Here is a 20418-nt window from a genome sequence, read left to right as displayed (position 1 = left end):
TCTAGGCTTTTGCACAGTCCTGCTTGGGATTCTTTCCCCTTTACCCCTCTGCTTCTCAAAACCCCTCTACACCACCTAGCCACCCCCTTCTAAGAAGTTTTTACCTCATCCCCAGTTGGGACCCTCCTTCCCCCAGCTACTGTGTATACAAATATATTTTGTATATATTTTGAATGGCATAATAAATTTTTGTGGTGCAGTTGTTTCAGTTGTGCCTGAGCCTTCATGACAGGGGTCCCCACAGGGTTTTCTTGGCAAAGATACTGGAGTGGTTTGCAGTTTGCTTCTCCAGACATAATAAATGCTTGTTGATAAATTGATTTGATTAGAGAGATTGTGATCTGTTTTGGCAAAAGAAGTACATATATCAAAGAAGTCATTAATCCTTTTAAGTATCAAAATAAGGTGACAGACCAAAAACAAAGAGACCCAGTTCTCATGCTCCTCTCCTTATCTAAGCTGCTTGAAGCTGTACACACTCATATATAGAAAAGGTGTCTGTCCTTAGTGATAGGGATCAGACAAAGATGTCTTCTTTTTTTTGCTGCAGTCACATCAGCAAACCATTGTTTCCATTATTCTCTTCAAGTTTTTGATTACTTATTTTAACAATGCTTCTTTCCAGTCTCTGAAACTGTTATATGGATGGAAACTAGGCTAGGTAATCATGCTTTATTTTTCACCTGAAAAATTCCAAGAAGAAAAATTAGTAAGAATTGTTTGTTTGTTTGCTTTAAACTTCTCAATACCCAGAAGGGATATCCTTAAACCATCTTTCTTTTCCACTTTAAATGAATATATATAACACCAAAGATATTGGCTAATAACCCTCCAAAAAAAAGATGGTTAAAGTTGGAAATGGATGAATACTGCCTAGGAGTATGAATGGGTTTAAAATTTTTTTTTTATATTTTTAAATTTTTTTTTAACTAGTGAAACAAAGAACTGGTGAAGGTTAAGGAATCTACTTGTTTCCAATGATAAAGTAGCATGTAAATAAGTTATCTATATGATAAAAACTTTAGAGAGACTGCTCCTGGGAATTTGCCAATGAAGAAAATAAGACTTCCCATTCATCTTATGACAGCTTTAGATGGTACAGTGGGTGGAACAGTAGGCTAATTCATATTCTTCCTCAAGGCACTACTTGTATAGTCCAAGTTTGTTCTGAGAATCCCATGAGGGGATATATATATATATAAAGTTCTTTACCTAACTTAAAACACTACATAAATGCCAAGACTATCATCATGATATTGCTCTTAACATGAGAGCTAGTTTGAAAATCCCATAATAATTATGGGATTTTGTTACAGATTGCTTCACGTTGGATATATGGAGTCTTTAGAATTGCCTGGTCCTACTTTTCTCTTGGGGAGTTGTGATTTTGAGACAGCTTTCAATTTATACATTGTGATACTGGTCAAGAGAAGGAATCTCTTCCCATTCAGCCATTAATTAAATTGATGTGTGATTTTGTTGTGATGGTTTCTTAATCATTTCTACATCTTGGGGGGGGGGTAATTCCTTTCTCATTCATATGCTATCACAAATATATGGTATGGTTTTGTTGTTATTTAGGTTTTATTTTTTGCCATGGTTCTAGAATAATGTTGCATATTTAGATATCTTTGCTTCAGAAAGTTTTCCCTGATACAATTCCATTCATTTAGTTCTGTCTGCAAGGAAAATGGAAAATGTTCATCCTAATTCTCTCTCTCTCTCTCTCTCTCTCTCTCTCTCTGTCTCTCCAGTTAAAATTTATTCATAGAACTGTTGCATTATATCTACTTAATTTTTTTAAACAAGGGCAATAGAATGATCAGATACAAATCTTAATTTTGTGTTTTTTCAGAGCTCTTGTTGCCATAGTCTGCCATCTACCCCTCTAGGGGATATATAAAAGTTAAAATATAAAGCAAATTGACTCTTGTCCAAATGAAATTGTAAATAAGATAATCATGGTTAATATTTTCCTTTCAGATGCAATACCATCCTAATATGCATCCTGGACAACAACAGTGGCATCCTCATTCTCCAAATATAAGGTAAGCACTTTGGAAAAACATTGTTTTGGTCAATGTTTTTTTTTAAGTTATACTTAGTTACTGAATCAGAAAAAACCCAATAGAAGTAGCTTCCTTCAGTTATAATCCACTATTCACAAAGAAATATTTTTTATATTATATGCTGCATAGATGTTCTCTAAGAGGCAAATCTACTGCCCTTCAAAACTTTATTATTAATAACTTCTGTACTTTTTATGAAAACTTTTAAAACTCTTAAAAACTCTTAAGTAATTTTTTTCCTGCCATGGGAAGACACAGCCTGGGGATTAAGGTGTAATTAAGTGGAAGAAGCCCTGAAATTTTTAAGTAAGAACACCTCCATTCAATCCCAGATTTCCCACCTTTACCTCTACTGAAACTTCAGTTTCCTTTCTCAAAGAAATGAATGGGATTGGACTAGATCAGAGGTTCTTAACCACTTTTGTGTCATGGACTCCTTTAAACAGTCTAGTTAAATCTAATCAAACTATAAAGTGTTTAAAGTGTATGAAATACACTGGATTACAGAGGAAACCAATTTTATTTACATAATGTATGCAAAATAATATTTAAAAACCAAATTTGCAGACTCCTGGTTAAGAACGTTTTAGCTAGATGATCTCTTAAGGGTTCTTTTCACTTCCAGGATTCTGTCATTCTTCAAAGGGGAAGCATCCTGCCTTCTGCTGGCATGGAAATGACAAATAATTATAAACTCATTGAGTTAATGGAAAAACAAAGGACTAACATTGTATGCCAGAGCTTACCAAAACTTATTGATTGGAGTCCTGAATACACTTATAGAAAAATGCCATTATTCACAGAGGCATTTGATTTTGTGTGATTTTAACAGGGGGGCTTTGGTTAGGTGATAATTTCCAATGTCATTCTGTTGTAAATGCCATTTTTTTCTCAGTTTGAGCAAATGAAAAACATATGGAAACTTATACTTATAGAAATATTATTACATTTTTACTGTTTAGCCCAGAAGTCATGATATTTTATCAGCCCAGATTTTTTTCCTGGGAGAGGGAGAACCATTTTATGTATATTCTATGTATATTACTACTTGTATACTTATGTATATTATTACTTGTTCTGCCTAGTGAGCTTCTTAATGGATATGATCCATCCATAAATGAATTTTTTTACCCCATTTTGAATTTTTTTTTCAAATACCTGAAATGGAGGGGAGGTAATAAAATGTTTAACTGTATCCCTCCTGTTTAGTATATCTCATGGTTTCCATCTCATTGTTTTGCATGCAATTTCTAAAGCATTTGTTACCCCTTGTATTATTCACCCTTAGTTTTCTGTTTTCATCCTTCACTAACCATTAACTATACCAATGGCACAGGCCATCATTTCAGGATGACAGGTCACATTGGAAACCACCCACAAGTGAAGATGACCACAGTTTGCATTATGTCCACAACCAGAACCAGAAGAATTTAGGAGGAATACAAAGTATGAGTTTGATGTATCAAGATAAACTTATGACAGCCCTTTGAGACTCTTCAAATCTCCCTGACCATCCTAGTCTCATCACATTCCATGAACATTGTCTTGTCTTTGCATTACCCGAGTTTGTGTTGTTAAAAAAAAATGCCTGTAGGTTTTATTTGATTGGCCTTTCTTGACAGCCTTGAAAGGTCTTTTCAGCCTTTTTATAAATATCTGAAAATAGCCCATTGTAGCCAGTCATAAATCACTGTTGACCACATTCCAAATAAAATGAAGGTAGTTCAAGGCTCAGGAATAATTTTTGTTGTTCCAATTTTAAATTTGGAAGTAAAAGTGTATGTTTATTTTTATTGTGCAGCAGATATAGATATATATCTTTGTTATTTAATTGATGGGACCAAGCAATGCTAGGAAAGATTGGTAATAAGAGCATGGTGTAATGAAAAGAACCCCTGGACTGAAGGGTCAAGAAACTCTTTTGCTAGATTAGCCACTTGCTGGTGATGTGACTATGAGCCAGTCTCTTCACTCTGAGTTACTTTGACATCTTCATCTGTAAAATGGATAGGTGTTGGATTAGACGATTTTATGATACTATCCAAAGACAAGGGTTTTCATTTTTGTTTTGTTTTTTAAATATTTATACCAGGATGAGATTTCAAATGAAAAATAATTGTTCCCATTATTGAAATGAGAGTGGCATAGTAGATAGAAAGATAGCCTTGAAGCCAGAAAGACCTGAGTTTGAAGTCCTGCCTTTGACATATTGTCTGGGCCAGTCACTTAAGCTTTTGGGACTCAAGGTCACACTGTAAGGCTATAAATAGAAAGTTCAAGTACCAACCTGCATTGCTAGAGAAAGTCCCTCACTAGGAGCTCACAGATCTGGACCGTAGCCCTGTAATGAAAATTACAATAACCTCTTTCTGAGAGGAAGACCTTTTTTTTTCCTAGAAAGATTTAAAATCTTCATGGAATTTTTTGGAAGATATTCTAGAGGGAGAATAAACATTTTGTATCTTGCAGAGCATCAATCGCTACTTTTTGATTTATTGATTGTACTAATCATAACCACATGCTATCCCTAAGGGTAGTAGTTGCTGCTATAAATCATTTAAAATAATGCCTTATGGGTGCTGCTATCTTGCCTGATTTTTTTAAAAATATAATTCTGAATACAAATTAAGGATGGTAGAATGTATCATTTTTCTGCTTGAACTCTCTCAAAAGGTAACCATTACCATCTATAATGCATTTGGGGAATCTGATGAAATTAATGTGTATATGGGGAGAGGGTGACTTTTGTGTAGTTTTATACCAGGGTGCAGAATTAGGTGTGTGCCACTTGCTTGTCAGAAGTTCCTGAAGCCACCCTGTTTTATTATTTTGGGGTGAGATTGATATCTGAAACCACCTTACTGCCTTAGTCTAGCTGCTCCTTTAAACTGATCAGCATAGAGCAATATGCTTTCCCTCTAGTCCCTTAAGATTTCAAGACTCAAACCATATTTTCACCCTTTTATAAAATGAAAAAATTCTAGTGCCATCCTTTCTGACATTTTTGATGCAATTGAGTATGTCTTGTTTTTTAAATGTCTTAAAATCTTCTATAGTTGATCAATTTTAGTTTAAAATTCAGCAGTTCTTGATTTTTGTATATGCCTATTCAGCAAAGGAAAAACTCAACCCACTCTTTTCAGAGTTAGGTTTGATCATCTACAACTCTTGGTTTTTTTAAAAAAAATGTTTATAAATGGTCTTTTTAGCAGTTGTTTTGATCTTCAGTGTATGTGCTAAGTACAAATTATGTGTCCTGAATCTTTAATCCATCTTGATACATTTTTACATAAATACGTTTCAAAGGAATAAAGATAATTTGTTGTGTTTTGACTCTTAAATTACTTTTGATGAACTCCTGATGCTTCCTGAATGTCTTCCTGGGTAACCCATGCATCAGTACACTGGGATACCAAGAATTCTTGTCTTAAAAGTCCCCAAAGTGAGCTTTGGACCATCTTGTATGAAGTGAGAGACCTCCTTAGAAGCTCATTGTCTTGGATTGTGCTGTAATGTTTACCAACTGTTCATGTGTGGAGTTATGATTAGCTTTATACAATATATCAGTCAGATAAGCATTAAGCACCTACCATGTGTCTGGTCAACTTTGGAATATAAATATAAGCAAAACCAGTCCTTTTTTCTCAAGGAACTCCCGTTCTACCGGGGAGACAACTTGTCAACATCTGTGTACAAACAGGCTCTCTCCAGGATGAACTGGCAATAATCAACAGAGGGAAAGCATCCCAGGAAAGGTTTCTCGGAGAAGGTAGAAGGTCTAAGTGGGAATATTCCTGTTTCCTTAGCACTAATATTACAGAGCAACAAAGTATTGGGATTCCAGGAAGCAGAGAAACTCATGACCTATCCTTATTATCCAGAGACAGCCAATACCACAGTTAAGTGACTTGGCAGAGAACTGAGAAACAGAACACTACATCAGTGAAGGAATATGTAGTCTGAGATTATTTAGTGTCAGGACAAACTATGTACTATTAGAATTGAATTGGACTGAATTTCCCCAAGGACATTTGTATATTACAACATGGTACTTTGGAGGCAAGGAAGGATTTAGGGAAAGAACATTGTTGTTGAAGTAAAGAGATCTGGTTTTGAGGCTCAACCCCAGATGATCATGGGTGAATCAACCAATGTCTCTGAACCTTGGCAAAGAAGAGATAATAACATATATTAGGCTTCTGAAGAATAAATATCCTAGCAAAATTGTGGTAATGTTACAATTAACTTTATGTGTTTTTTTTTTAGGTTTTTGCAAGGCAAATGGGGCTAAGTGGCTTGCCCAAGGCCACACAGCTAGCTAATTATTAAGTGTTTGGGATGGGATTTGAACCCAGGTACTCCTGACTCCAGGGCTGGTGCTTTATCCACTGCACCACCTAGCTGCCCCTACAATTAACTTTAATAAAAGCCCAGTGTTTTAACTTATCCAGGTCTTTTTGAATCCTGACGGTCATACAAGTTTTCAGTAGTCCCTCACAGCTTTGGCTCATCTAGCTGTGCTCTCATCCAAGTCATCGACAGAAATGTAAACAACACAGGACCAAGCCCAAATTTCTGCCCTCTAGACTGTTTAAAGTTTTATTTACCAATTGTTTTTACATCAATTATTTCTGTAAATGCTAAACAAAAAAGATGAATCCTCTCTTATAAAAAAGAAAAAGTTAAACAAAAACAGTGACTCAATCTGATAGTCTTTGTAGCATTTCCAACCTCTAGTCCTCCACTTCTGAGCTAGAAGGAGGGAGGTATTTCTGTTCTTCTAGAGGACCATTAGAAATACACAGCTATGGGGGCAGCTAGGTGGCGCAGTGGATAAAGCACTGGCCCTGGGTTTGAATCCAGTCTCAGACACTTAATAATTACCTAGCTGTGTGGCCTTGGGCAAGCCACTTAACCCCATTTGCCTTGCAAAAACCTAAAAAAAAAAAAAAATACACAGCTACGCTTTTAGTTCATTTGTTTATTTGTTACATAAGACAATACTTTCAAGATTGAAAATTAGGGGAAAAAATTTATTAAATAAGCATGCCTTTCAGAAACATTCCAAAAGAAACTACACTGGGAAACAAGACAAAATGTCCCTTCCCATGTTACTGCTCTTCTATGATGAAATGATTCCTGGCCTAGAGATTCTCTGTCTTGTCCTTTGGAAACCAGGTTCCATTTTTGGTGCCATAACCCACAGTCTCCCTCTTGGTTTTCCAGTGGTACTTGCCATCTTTCATCCTGCCCCTCTGTATGCCTACCACTATTATGAGGGAATATCAGGGCATAAACTATAAACAGTGTAGATATCTAAGTTATGGTTTCATGGTTTTCAGGCAGCTCACTGAAGGTGAAAAATCCTCAGCCTCCTTGCCCACTGGATCTCCCTTGCCATTATAGCAGATAAGTTGGGTATAGAAATTGGACATGGTGCCCTCCAGGTGCCATTTATCTTATTTCACTAACCTCTTTCCTAGACCAAAGCTTTTTAATTATATATACACTGGGCTAATCCACTCAACTCTCTCCCCATCCTCTTCACCTGTTCCTGGATTGAGCTACTATTTCTACCTCATTATTGTCTCTAGAGGACTAGATAATTTCTTCATTGGGTCCCATGTCTACTCTTTTTTGCTTATTATGCTCAGAATTTGACTAGACTCTTCTTCACAGTTGTGATCCTAGAAACACATTTCCTATCATAGTCTTCCCTTCTGAGGCCCTTTTCTTTTTCTTAAAACATTCTAGATAAAATATTTTTCCTCTTCACGTTACTTTTTTTTTTTCTGCTTTCTCAATTTTCCAGCAAGCTCTGATTCTTGTTCCTACACTCTGGACCTGGAATTCTTCATCCTACTCTTGTTTTATTCTTCAATTCCTTCTTTCATTTGCCATTCTGTCCTTTGTCTCTGTGTCTTTCCTTCACTTCTTTTCATAGGCCCCTCATTTCTCCCTGGGTTTCACCAGTTATCAATTTTCTACTTCACTTATATTAAGGCATCATAATTTGACGCTCTTCAGTGGCTTAGAAAATTAGAGCATTGGACTTAGTGTTAAATCAGCTTCAGCATCACAACATGCTAGATGAGTGATACTGGGCAAGTCACTTAACCTCTACCTCAGTTTCCTCAAATGTAAAATGAAAATAATAACTACAGCTACCTCCCAGGTTTGCTTTAAGGATCTGAGATATTTAAAGTGATTAGCATAGAGTCTGACATAAAGTAGATGCTTATATGTTTATTTCTCTCCTTCCTTCCTTTCCACAGTCCTATTTTAAAAATATCACACACAGCCGTCTAGATTCCCACATTCACTGTCCTAGTTCAGCCAAGATCCACGCAGGCAGGTGGGTTGTGTCCAGGCTCTCTCTTCACATTCATTAAAAACATTTAAAAGTCAATCCAGGCCAACACCAAACCATAACATAGACCACAAACATTTGTTAAGTGCCTACAAGTATATGTGCTGTGGTAGCCTCTAGGCTAGAGTATGGCCAAGCCATTGTCCTCCACCCATATAAACTTTGGTAGAAGTCTGGTAGAGAGGATTAAGATACAAATTATTCTAATAGTTTTTTCCTGCTGGCTCTACAATGTCAACTCCTTAAAGAGGGAGAGTTTTCATTCAGGGTCTGGTATGTATTAGGCTTTTCATAAGTGTTTGTTGATGGATGTATTAGTCTTCTAGAGAAGAGCATTACTGACTGGGGGGATCAGAAGACTTCCTAGAGTAGGTGACATTCAACCATGTGGGATAGATCTATAAGGCATCTGTCCTCATGGCGACAGACAACTCCTACAAGAAGTTGAAGACATTTGCAACCTGCTAGAAAGTTGTGTAAAGAATCTGGAATCAAATGAATTTCAAAAGGCCCAAACAACCTCATATAGGAAGAGAAAACAAGCTGCAAATGCAGAATGTGAACCAACAGGATCTGAAAGACTGAACAATACTGGTCTATTGTTAAGAGAAGCAGATAGTGGAACTTTTAGGAAATGGGGCGTGCAGGACTACCTGGTAAACCCCACCCACCCTCAATTGTGTTCAGCATTGGACACACCCTTGCTCAAGTATTGTATTTGGCTAAAGAAAACTTGGAGACCATTTCAGAGGAAAGAAAACAAGGATTAAATGACTAAAAAAATAGTGATCAGGAAATTACATTATAAAAATCTACTGGAATTTTTAATTGTAGTAAGTGGTATGTAAATCTATCTATATCTATATATTTCTATATATATATATATCTATATCTATCTCTATATATATATGGTTGTAAAGTGCAAAGAGAAGAGTACCCTATTTTTTTCTTAAGGCAGGGAGTTAGATTTGAACCCCTATTCATTTTCCAAAGAGGGGAAATGTTGAAAACACCTGCAGAATGAGGACAAGTAGGAAGAACTGAGAAAAAAGAAAGGAACCTTTGTCTCAGAATAAACAACACCTAGGCTAGAATTCAGGATAAGATCTCTTTCACTTGGCAGGGCACATTGCACCTAGTGGGCTCTTTATGTTTACTGAATTGCAAGAATTAAGGCAACAGTTCTTAAAGCCTTTTCCCTGATACCCCTTCCAGGTATCAATTAAGGAAACTGAGGTAAATCAAGGTTAAGTAAATTGCCCAGGGTCTCCTAACTTGGAAGTATTAGAGGTCAAGTTTGAACTTGGATCTTGCTCGTTCCAGGTCCAATTCTCTATCCACTGGGCAACCTAGCTAGCTACCCCAAATAGCTGGTACAGTAGATAGAATTCTGGGCTTAGAAAGACCTCAAGTCCAAACCCTGTCTCAGAAACTTGTAGCTGTGTGACCTTGGGCAAGTGACTTAACCTTTCTCAATCTTGGTTCCCTCATCTGTTAAAGTAAGAAAGTTCGACTTGGTGGTTCTTTATATAACTCCTAGAGTTGTATGAGAATCAAATAAGATAATCATTTTAAAATGATTAGCATAGCACTAAAGTAAGTATTAAGATATTGTAGAATTTTTGTAACCACTATCATGACTATCATGTTTAGTTTGAATGTCATTTTGTAAGAAGGAGGGGGATGTGTTAAGGAATAGCCAGAGAAGCATGACTAGGATGATCTAAGTCCTCGGAGCAACCTGCCATAAGAGAATCTGGACCAGAGAAGAACCTAGAGAAGCCTTAGAAGGGCTTTTTTTTGAAGGGCTGTCTTCATATGGCGAGCAGGACAGGAAAAGAAGGTAGATGTTTCAGAAGAATTTAAGTTTGATTAAGTTTGATTTACTTAAAACACTTCCCAACTACAGTAGCTATTCAAAAATAGAACAGAGTTGCCTCAGGTCGCCCCTAAAAAAGAGGTGTGATTGGCACAGGTCAGGTATATTGTAGAGTGAAGTCAAGTATAAGCTGAAGTAGATGGTCTCATTCCATGTTGGTGGGAAGGGAAATCCTGAAAACTCACACTCCAAGGTAAGTATGATTTGTATTGTGGCTAGGACATTACTCATGACCCTGTCTGCCAAGAAGCCAGCGCGCGGGTGGGCCCTTATGCCCTACAGCTCCCTGGGCACAAGTCCTAACCACTTCTGTAGCTGTCATCCTCTGCTGCTCCATTGCCTCCCCTCTTCTGGAGACACCACTCAATGTTTCTCTGCTAAGTGGATACATCCAGATGCTAAAGTTCTCATTTGTTGCCCCACTGTTGTTTGCTACTTTGGCCCTGTGGGGCATTGGGGGTGGTAAAGGGATGCTAGCCATCACATTTTTAAGAGATTGCAGGGTAAAACAGGCCCTTCTCCATACCAACATTTTTAGATATTTGTTAGAAAAACTTCACTCTACCCAGACATCTGTCAAGACTAAAAAAAATTAATTCCTGATACACAAAACCAGTTCTTTGCTGTTAAAGCTTCCTAGCCAAGAATGCCTGGCCCCACCAAGGTTTTAGGTTGTACTGTTTTTTCTGGAGCTTGGGATAAACTCAGAGACAGTTTGATATTTTTTTTTCTTTTCAACTCCATCATGATCAGGCAGCTAGTACTGTATTCAGTACTACAGATTGTCTTGGAGTTTAAATAATCCTCAAGGAGATACTGGAAAGGCAAAACAGGAATCTGCCCTGCATTTCTGCCATCAGCAAAAAAAAAAAAAAAAAAAAAAAAACATATCTTTAATACTCCTAAAGTCTGGATCATGTAGTGGACCTAATGTTCTAAAGGTGCCTTCTTAATTAGCTCATCTATTCATTGGTTCATCTATATGGATTGGTTACTGGCATTGCTAATATAGAGTTTGTAGTTTTAAATTATAGACTAGAAAGCATGTTGTCATTGATTGGAATTCTATTAGGATGATCAATTTTCACTTGGATTTCGCAGTGCCCAGACTCCTTTGTTAGTACAGCCATGAGAACACGGATCACTCAGTAGCAGTTTGTCCAGAAGTGCACAGTCAGAATTTATATAACCTGATGGAAGCTCTCATTACATGACAGGACTAGGTGTACTGAGAGGCCTAAGTCTTGGATAACAAGAGAAAATTCAAATTATTGTGACAGTGATCATTCTAAATTTTAGTCTCTTCCTACATCTCCAATTTTACTTTCCACCCCACTCAAAAAATCTTTTGCCTTAATAGTCAAAATAATCATTCTTCTTACTATGTTTTTTTTTTAACTAGGACAACTAAAAGATAGATAAGGTAAAAGAAAAAGTTAAACAGTATAGCAGAAATAAGTGACCAAGCCTCCCTCAGGTTCCCTCATCATCAATGGGATAGGGAACTCAAGTCATTCACGTGAGTTGAGGAACACACACAAAGGGGCCAGGTGACTGCAGGACTGGGTCAACTTGTGCTTCTGAACCACCAGCATTTCCTTATGGAGTCTGGTTTGTAATCTCAGCTGAGGTACCCCTCCCATTTGCTGGTCCTCAGTTGGATTATTTCAGGGTCTTGGAGCTAACGTTGATCTCTGGCAGTGGCCTGGAGGAGTCCTGAGGTATTTAAAGTCCGGCTTTTGGACTCCCTGCCACTGCCAGTGGTGGGGCAGACAGGGAACTTGGTCAGAATGTGATTGAAAAAGTACGAAATTTGCTTTCATCTCCACCAACCACAAAGGCTGAATAGAGAAGACTAAAAAGGTAATGGTCTGCCTTACCCCCTCCCCACTTTCCCAGTGACCAAATCTTCTACAGCAAGAAGATGATGCTTTCTCTCCCGAGCTCTCTTCTATCTCCAAACCTCAAAGTCTCGACGTTTCCAGCTAACCTCTACTTCTCTCCAAATGGAGCGAATGGTGATCAACTCATTGATGCTCTGGAAGGGGAACCAGGTGATTGCGTGCCTATTGAAGACAGCATCAACACTTCTTGTTTCTCTCTCCAGAGCATCGTTCAACAAACAAAATTTTAAATTAAGCCTCTTAAATATAAGGTATTTTGCTAGGTACTGGGGAAAGAAAAGATATTAAAAAAATAATAGTACCTGCCCTCAAGGAGCTTCCAGTCTACTGGAAAGGATATGACAGACAGATAAGTATAATATAATATGATGATGGGGGGAGATGACAAAATGATTTAGGAACATTTGAAGAAAAACTCAGCTGGGGGAAATAGGGAAGGCTTGACAGAGGAAGTGGCACCTGAACTAAGCCTTTGGAAAAAGGTAAGCATTCTGAAGGTCAGTGAGAAGGAGGGAGTATATCCTAGATATTGGGGAAGGGGACCTGCACAAATGCAAGATTAGATCAACCAACAGTTTGTAATCCCACATGACTGGAACATAAAGAGAAATCACATTTGGAGGTAGACTTCGAAGGGCTCTAAGTACCAGGCTGAGGAATTTTTATAAGGATAGACAGTTTGAAAAGGAGTGACGGGATCAGTTGTCGGTCTTAGGACCGTCCTACTGGCATCTCTGCCAATCTCCATAGCTTGGAGAAGGAAGGTTGATTTGGTGACTGTAAACAAAGGTCTAGGTGAGAGGTGATAAATAGATAAAGAGGGGCTGGGTGGAGGCTGACTTAGGAGGAAGTGTGAGAGATACTATAGAAATTGAATCCAAAGGACTTGGCATCTGATAGGATATATGGGGGGAGAGAAAAGGAGAGACTCAAAAAGGGGAGAATTCTGATAACTGGGAGGATGGTGATACTGCCTTATCTGACAAAAGATTTCTGTGACTTTCCTAGCATTCATGCTCCTCTTCACCCCCCAAAGTGGCCAATAATCATGTATATCAATGTCAGCAGGATGCTGATGATGTTATTTACCCACGACCCAATAGCATCACTGTTCTTAAGATTAAATTTTAATCTGTTTCTAAGAGTTTGAGATGGTGGAGTGTTTAAGACGATTTCAAATTGAGCCTCAGACACTAGCACTGTGACCCTGGACATGTCACTTGACTTCTGCCTCAGTTTCCTCACCTAGAAGATGGGGGTAATAAAAACACCTCCAAATACTGGGAGGATAAAATGAGATAATATTTATGAATCATTTGCAAACTTTAAAATGCAATATAAATGCCAATTATTATTAAGTACAAAATAATACAGTAAAAATGTCATAAAAGAAATATAAAGTGTTAGTGAGGTTCATACCCTGTTAGATAGTAACACATTTACATAATGCTTTAGAGGTTTCCATGCCTTTTCCTTAAAACAAACCTGTGGGATAGGTAAGGAAAATAGTATTATTTTCTTTTTTTAGGTTTTTGCAAGACAAATGGGGTTAAGTGGCTTGCCCAAGGCCACACGGCTAGGTAATTATTAAGTGTCTGAGGTTGGATTTGAACTCAGATACTCCTCACTCCAGGGCTGGTGCCCTATCCACTGTGCCACCTAGCCGCCCCCATGGTATTATTTTCTTGAAGAAAGATGAAATGGCCTACTCAGGTTTATGCAATTGGTTAATGTTAGAACTACGATCTGAACTCTGACGCCAACACTCATTCTAGTATATTATACTCTGGAGACATTTCAATTCAGCAAACATTTACTAAACACTCAACTTTGAGATTACAAAGGAAATAGTGCTTGCCTTCAAAGAGGTTACATTCTATTGGGTAAACAATACATACACAGAGAAGTAAACCCCAGATCCATGCAAAGTAGTTTGAGTGGGAAGCACTAACAAATTGAAAGTACCATGAAAGGCCTCTTACAATAAAGTGCACTTGATCTGGGTCTTGTATGGAGCTAGAGATTCTAAGAGATGAAACGCTGAAGGGGAGAATTCTAAGCATGAGAAATTTGAGCTAGGCCTTGAAGATGAGCAATAGAGAACATAAGAGAGAGAATGGTACAAGCAAAAGACACATGTGCAAGGTGAATTTGGGAAATGCTTGATTGAATCCTTGTTATCAGCTATCACAAAGGAAAGTCTAGCCAAAAGATTGATTTTGGTCCTTTCTATTGGGAATGGAATATTTTAATGCAAATTTTAATTTTTTGATATAAATTCTCTCACTCATTGTGGATTCTATTTATATCCTACAGATTCAGATTGAGCCTCTATTTTAGCATTACTGGAGATAATGAAAAATGACTAAAAGGTACCAGAAATTAGGTTTCAATATGAAATAGCATTCCCCTGACTATAAGTGTTGCCATTCTGGCTATCTCATGGTTTTTTGTTGGGGGGGGGCAAAGAACTACTTAAATGATGTAAAGTTCATCAAATATGCCCAGGTGTCACCCATTCTTAAAAAAATAAAAATAAAACCTTCATTTGACCCTACTATTCCTTAAAACTGTCACTCAAATAAAATATCTTTTTCCTTTCATGACCCAAGTCCTAGAAAGGAATTATCTTTTGTCATTGGTATCAAGCTAATAGAAACTTGATTATTGATTTAGAAAAATACATATTCACAATATTTATGTTATTGTATTTTTACTTATTTTGTTCAATATGAACCAATTGCATTTTAATCTGATCTGGCTGCACCAGGGAGTGTTCTGAGCTTCAATGTGACCTATGCATTTGACATCCCTGCTCTTTAGTCCTACCATCTGTTTCTCAAGCTCCACTCACTTCTCAGTCCCTTTCAGCCTCACCACTTGACAGAAGCTGCTGTTTCCAAGGTTACCCAGTGGTTTCTTCATTGTTAAATCCAGTGTTCTATCCTTAGTTCTTATCTTCCTTGACCTCTGAAATTTCTGATGCTGTATATCCCTCCTCTCTTGGATGTGCTTTTTTTGACCCTTGGCTAATATGACATCTGCTTCTCTTCTTACCTGTGTAATTCCTTCTCATTTGTACTGGTAGCAGATCCTCTTCCTTTTCCTTCTCTTCTTTCTGACCATTGTCAGAACATTTTCCAAAGCTCTGTCTTGGGACCTCTTTTGTTTCTTTTTCCCATACTTTAAGTATGTTGTCTCTATGTAAAGGATTTCCAAATCTTTCTGTTTTTAGGGTTAATGTCTCTCTTGAATTCCTTTACTATGAGTGCAGATTCTGCTTGAAATTCAGTATTTAGTATGGATATGATTTCTCTCTCATCACACTCAATTTGGGTCAATGTATACCATGGAAACAATGTAAAGACTGACAAATTGCCTTATGTGGGGGTGGGGTGGGGAGTAAGAGTAGGGGAAAAATTATAAAACTCAAAATAAATAAAATCTTTACAATTCAAAAAAAAAAAAAGAAAGAAATAAGTATTTAGAACCAAATCTTGCTCATAAGATGACAAGCTTTGTCTGGTTTCCATTTAGCATTTTGCCTTCTGTTCAACAAGTTAAGTAGCTACTAGGATCTGCCACAGAGGACCCTCAAGGATAACTTTCTGCCCATTTTACTCAGTCTTTTAACAACTGTATTGACTGTATTTGAACAAACTAATGTAAGGGTAGACTCACTATGCTTTACAACCTGTGACCTTGGGTTATGTTTTACTGGTCTCCAGCTCCTTTTGCCCCAAATTTGACTAGTGATCATTTCAAGCAGGTAAGCTAATAATCTTAGTCATACCTGCTGGACCACCTGAATAGTTCTCTCAAGGTTTTTCTTTGTCTTTCTAAATAATAATCTAGTAGAGGCTGCTCATTGGATAGAGCTCTGGAATCAGGAAGATCTGAGTTCAAATCCAGCCTCAGGAACTTACTAATTGTATGACCCTAGGCAAGACACTAAACTCTTTTCCTTAATCCAGTGGAGAAAGGAATCGCAAACCACTCCTGTATCTTTGCCAAGAAAACCTTATGGACAGTACTGATGTGCTATGATCCATGGAGTCATGAAGAATCAGACAGACTTTAAAGGGAGAAGGATCTAAAACTTTCCCCAGAAACTACCTCAAAAAATGGCCTCTTTCTGTTTCTTAGACACACAACATTTAACAGAGCCCTTCCCACATATTTTGCAGAGGTTCCTTCTGTGTGGTAATTAATAACCTAAGTACTATTGAAATATTTCAACCAACAAGATTCCACAGTGGTTTGCTCATCTGCTCCCACCTGTTCCTGTGCCTGTTTGTCCAGTGAACCTGTGCCCTGAGTTAGCACCCTGGTCTTGTTTTTAAAGAAAAAGATGAAGTCTAGAGTTGTAGTGCCTTCATAATTACCTTGCCCTTTGCCATCGCTGAAGGGTGGGATGGTTACCATTTCTGGTCCGCTAAATTCTTTCATGGATTCTCTTCCCACAGTCTGGAGGAAGCAATAGGGACAGGAAGGCTGCAGCTGTTTCCAATAGCCCTAGCCAGGGCTAGGGGTTTTCTGTCACTCAGAACCTGCCTTCTTCCTCTACATAAAAGCAAAGAGAACCAGAACCTCCAGAGTGGCGTTTCTAAGCTGGCTTTCTATACCATGATTACAGAACTGATTAACTTTGTAGAAGTAAGTGGATGGGGCAATAGGAATTTGGGGGGGGGGGGTAAGAGAGAGAGAAAACCAGTGCAAGTGAAATTCATTGTAAAAACCTCTCTTGATGGGTTCAGTTTCTTCCTCTGTAAAATTAGGTATTGGAACCAAGTAATCTCTAAGACCTTTTCCATCTCTAGCATGAAGTTTTGTGCTTCAATGAAAAATTAACCTCTCGGGCAGGAGCACTTTTTATTTGGAGCCAGTCCAAGGAAGTTATACTTTTTAGCCCCAAGGCTTTCCCTATTTTCAAAAACTTCCCTAATCAATGAACCTCAACTTTAGCCATCTGAGCTCCTTGGGGTTAGAGATAGGTTCAAATAGAACCCTAATGTCCCTTATCTTTATCTTTTTCTGAAGACTCTTTTTTAGTCATTTCTAGCTTTCCCTTTTCTTTTTCTGCATACCTTCAGGCCAAAAAAAAGTGCATTTCTAGTTTTTATTTACAAGGGAAAATAATAGACAACTTCAGAAAAGGTTTAAAAGGGTACAGTAATTAGAAGTACACAAAAAAAGATATCCGGTAGATGTTTTTTGACTAGCCAAGATTTCTAATGGAATTAATAGTTAAAATTATCCAGGCCAAGGCCTTCCCTGTTCTAAGTTAAGTAGCCTCAATAAGAAGGGTCTCATTTCTTCCAAACATTTGCAAGATTTAAGGCCTCTACTCAATTGGGCTTTCTAGATTTAGCGTTCTTCCAACCCAGGGTCAAATTCAGGAGTCACTCATTTAGCCAGTTAACTGACTTGTAGTTTCCACTCTTATTTTATACAACTTATCTACTTTATACATAATAAAAATACTTTATACATATAACTTATCTTTCTTTTTTTTTCACTATTCCAAATATTTTAATAAGAGTTCTCTGCAAGGCATTTAGAACACCAATTTGTGAGGATAAACTCCATTGGAGAGAGAATACAGAACGCAGGTAACCGCGGAACTGAGGAATTTTCTTGATTTTGGGCAGGAGCTGAGAGTCCACTGCTTTCTGATCAGCCTTGCGCTGCTCTGTAATCTCATATTTCTCTTTCTCTGTGTCAAAAATCTCTCCTTGGTGTCTGGGTTTACGGAGCCTCTTCTTCTTAAAGTAAGCATCAGTAAGATGATTTGGAATTTTTACACCAGAAAGGTTAACCCTAGAGGTGGCAATGACAAATTTCTGATGGGTCCTTTGTAGAGGAACCCGATTGATGGTCAGAGGTCCAGTCACCAGTAGCAAACCACTAGCCAGCTGCTTCAGGAAAACCACACGCTTGCCCCTGTGGCGGCCAGTGAGCAGAATCAGAACTGTGCCTGGGGTGATGCTACAGCGAAGTTTCCTCACATGCTGGCTGAAGGGTTTTTTGCCATGACTTAGGAGTTTTCTAGGCACATCTTCAGTAGGGTAATACCTGGGCATTTTGCGACTCTTTACCACTTGGTTTCCTCCATTTTTATCACCACCAACTGGCTTTGAGATAGTAGCAGGCACCCTGTCTTTCTTTTTCCTTTCAATCCCGGTTTTTGGTGCAGCATATTTCCGCTTGTACATGGCTCTGCGGGAATACATTGCAGACCTGGAGTATCTGCCGATCCCTCGGGCCAAGACCGGGTTTCGACTGCAATGCTTTCGAGGTTTTTTCACCACCTTTTCATCCCCATCTTCCTTTTTAGCCTTCCTTTCCTTTTTTTTCCTTTCTGACCTTCTTTTCCTTTGGAGGCTTTGGGGGTTTTTTGTCTGCCATCTTGAGAGAAGGGGAAAGAGCTATACCTTTCTTAATGTTAACAAAAATAATTGTGCCATTACTACTTTGTGACATAAGATTAGTCTTATCTTCTGAATCATGCCTTTTTCTCTATAGTATGCACGTATCAGGGATCATAGACACAGGCAGAGGTTAGAATGGTGCAGCCCCCTGCTTGTATCTTTTCTAGACACAGTCCACAAAAAAAAAAACAACAGAATTTAATGAGCATCAGGGAGGGAGGCTATGAAAAACCTGTGTTTTAAGATATGGCCATTATGAATATGTCATATAAGATTGATGTCTGCAGTAGTCCTGCCATGTTCTAGTGAACTGTGCACAAATAATAACAACTGGGATTTATATTGGTGCAGCTAAGTGGTACAATAGATGCAGTGTGAGGCCTGGAGTCAGGAAGACTCATCTTCCCAAGTTCAAATCTGGCCTCAGACATGTGACCCTGGGCAAGTCACTTAACCCAGTTTGCCCCTATTTCCTCATCTTTAATATGAGCTGGAGAAGATGACAGACCACTCCAGCAGTTTGCCACTAAGATCCTAAATGGGATCATGAAGAATCAGACATGACTATGCAATAAAAAGTTTATATATATGGCACTTGAAGGTTTGCAAAGCTCCGGGTGATTACTATCCCATTTTATAGAAGAGGAAACAATAGTATAGGAAAGATTTGCCCAGGATCTCACAGCCCATAAGGGACTGAGGCGTTCTTTAAACTCGGATCTTACTGATCTGGAGCTCTATATTCTACCCACTATAGCACCCAGCTGTCAATGACAGCAATTTCATAAATACCATATCAGGACCATCCTGGTCTGTCTGCATTAGTATCTACTTAATGCCAAGTCTGAGAAGGGAAAAGAAGTTTCTGAAGTACATAATTGCAAAGTGAGGCATTTTCTGCTTTTGGAGTTTTTTGGGGAACGAGTTTCTGGGAATTCCTGCCTTCATGCTGCCATCTTGGACCCCCCCCCCAAATTGAGGCATTTTCATGGATCCCTTGGAAAAGAATGCTATTTTAGAGGAAAACTCCTTAATCAGATGAAAGGACCTGAGAGGCAGCATAAGATAGTTTAATGTGTAATTATAATTATTAAACTTGGTCTTATCTATGAGTTAGAAAATGTGCCTTTCTTCTTTCTAGGCAGGAGGTATAAGACTATAGGTTCACAAAACTATATAAAATGCCAGACATCATTGATTATTGATTTGCTAAAGGGTTTTTTTGGTTCCTCTTTTTTATTCTTTAAGGTATGACTCATAAGACAAGTGAGAGGGTAATGAGGAATATAACTAAAAATCAAAGTGTTACTTAAAAAATATATCAAAACAAAATAATGGCAAAAAAGTTCCTGGATAATCAGAAAAATTATGTTTAGACTCAGTTACATCACTAATAATAATAATAGTAATAATAGCTAACACAAGGTTTGCAAAGCACTTTACATATATTTTATTTTTATCCTTATAACATTCTTGTGAAGTAGATTCTATTACTGTTACTAGTCTGTGAATGGAGAAACTGAAGCTGAGGGAAATGAAATAATTGCTCTTGGTCACTCTGCTAGGAAACATCTAAGGTGGGATTTAATCCAGATCCTCTTGATACTAGGTCCAGCTCTCTATCCACTACACCAGAGGGGTCCAACACTTGCCTCACAGGCCACACACAATCCACAACACTCTCAAGAGCTGCCCTAACCAGATTAAAATGTAACTGAGAAATATTTTAAAAAGTAAAAAAAATAATGAAACATCAATAATGGCT

The 20418-nt window shown here is 37.9% G+C and overlaps 1 protein-coding gene and 1 pseudogene across 1 annotated transcript in view; one reads left to right on the top strand and one right to left on the bottom strand.

Moving 5' to 3' along the window:
- The window catches only part of LOC141498924 (band 4.1-like protein 4B), a 159597-nt gene that overhangs the window by 55254 nt on the left and 83925 nt on the right, over positions 1–20418 (top strand). Inside the window, 1 exon segment of the mRNA XM_074201961.1 lies at positions 1984–2048. Coding sequence (XP_074058062.1) covers positions 1984–2048 — 65 coding nt within the window.
- LOC141500136 (large ribosomal subunit protein eL6-like) lies at positions 17740–19608 on the bottom strand (annotated as a pseudogene).

The sequence above is a fragment of the Macrotis lagotis genome, chromosome X (genome assembly GCF_037893015.1).
Source record: "Macrotis lagotis isolate mMagLag1 chromosome X, bilby.v1.9.chrom.fasta, whole genome shotgun sequence".
In the NCBI taxonomy this organism is placed as follows: domain Eukaryota; kingdom Metazoa; phylum Chordata; class Mammalia; order Peramelemorphia; family Peramelidae; genus Macrotis; species Macrotis lagotis.
This window is presented reverse-complemented; position numbering and strand designations above follow the sequence as displayed.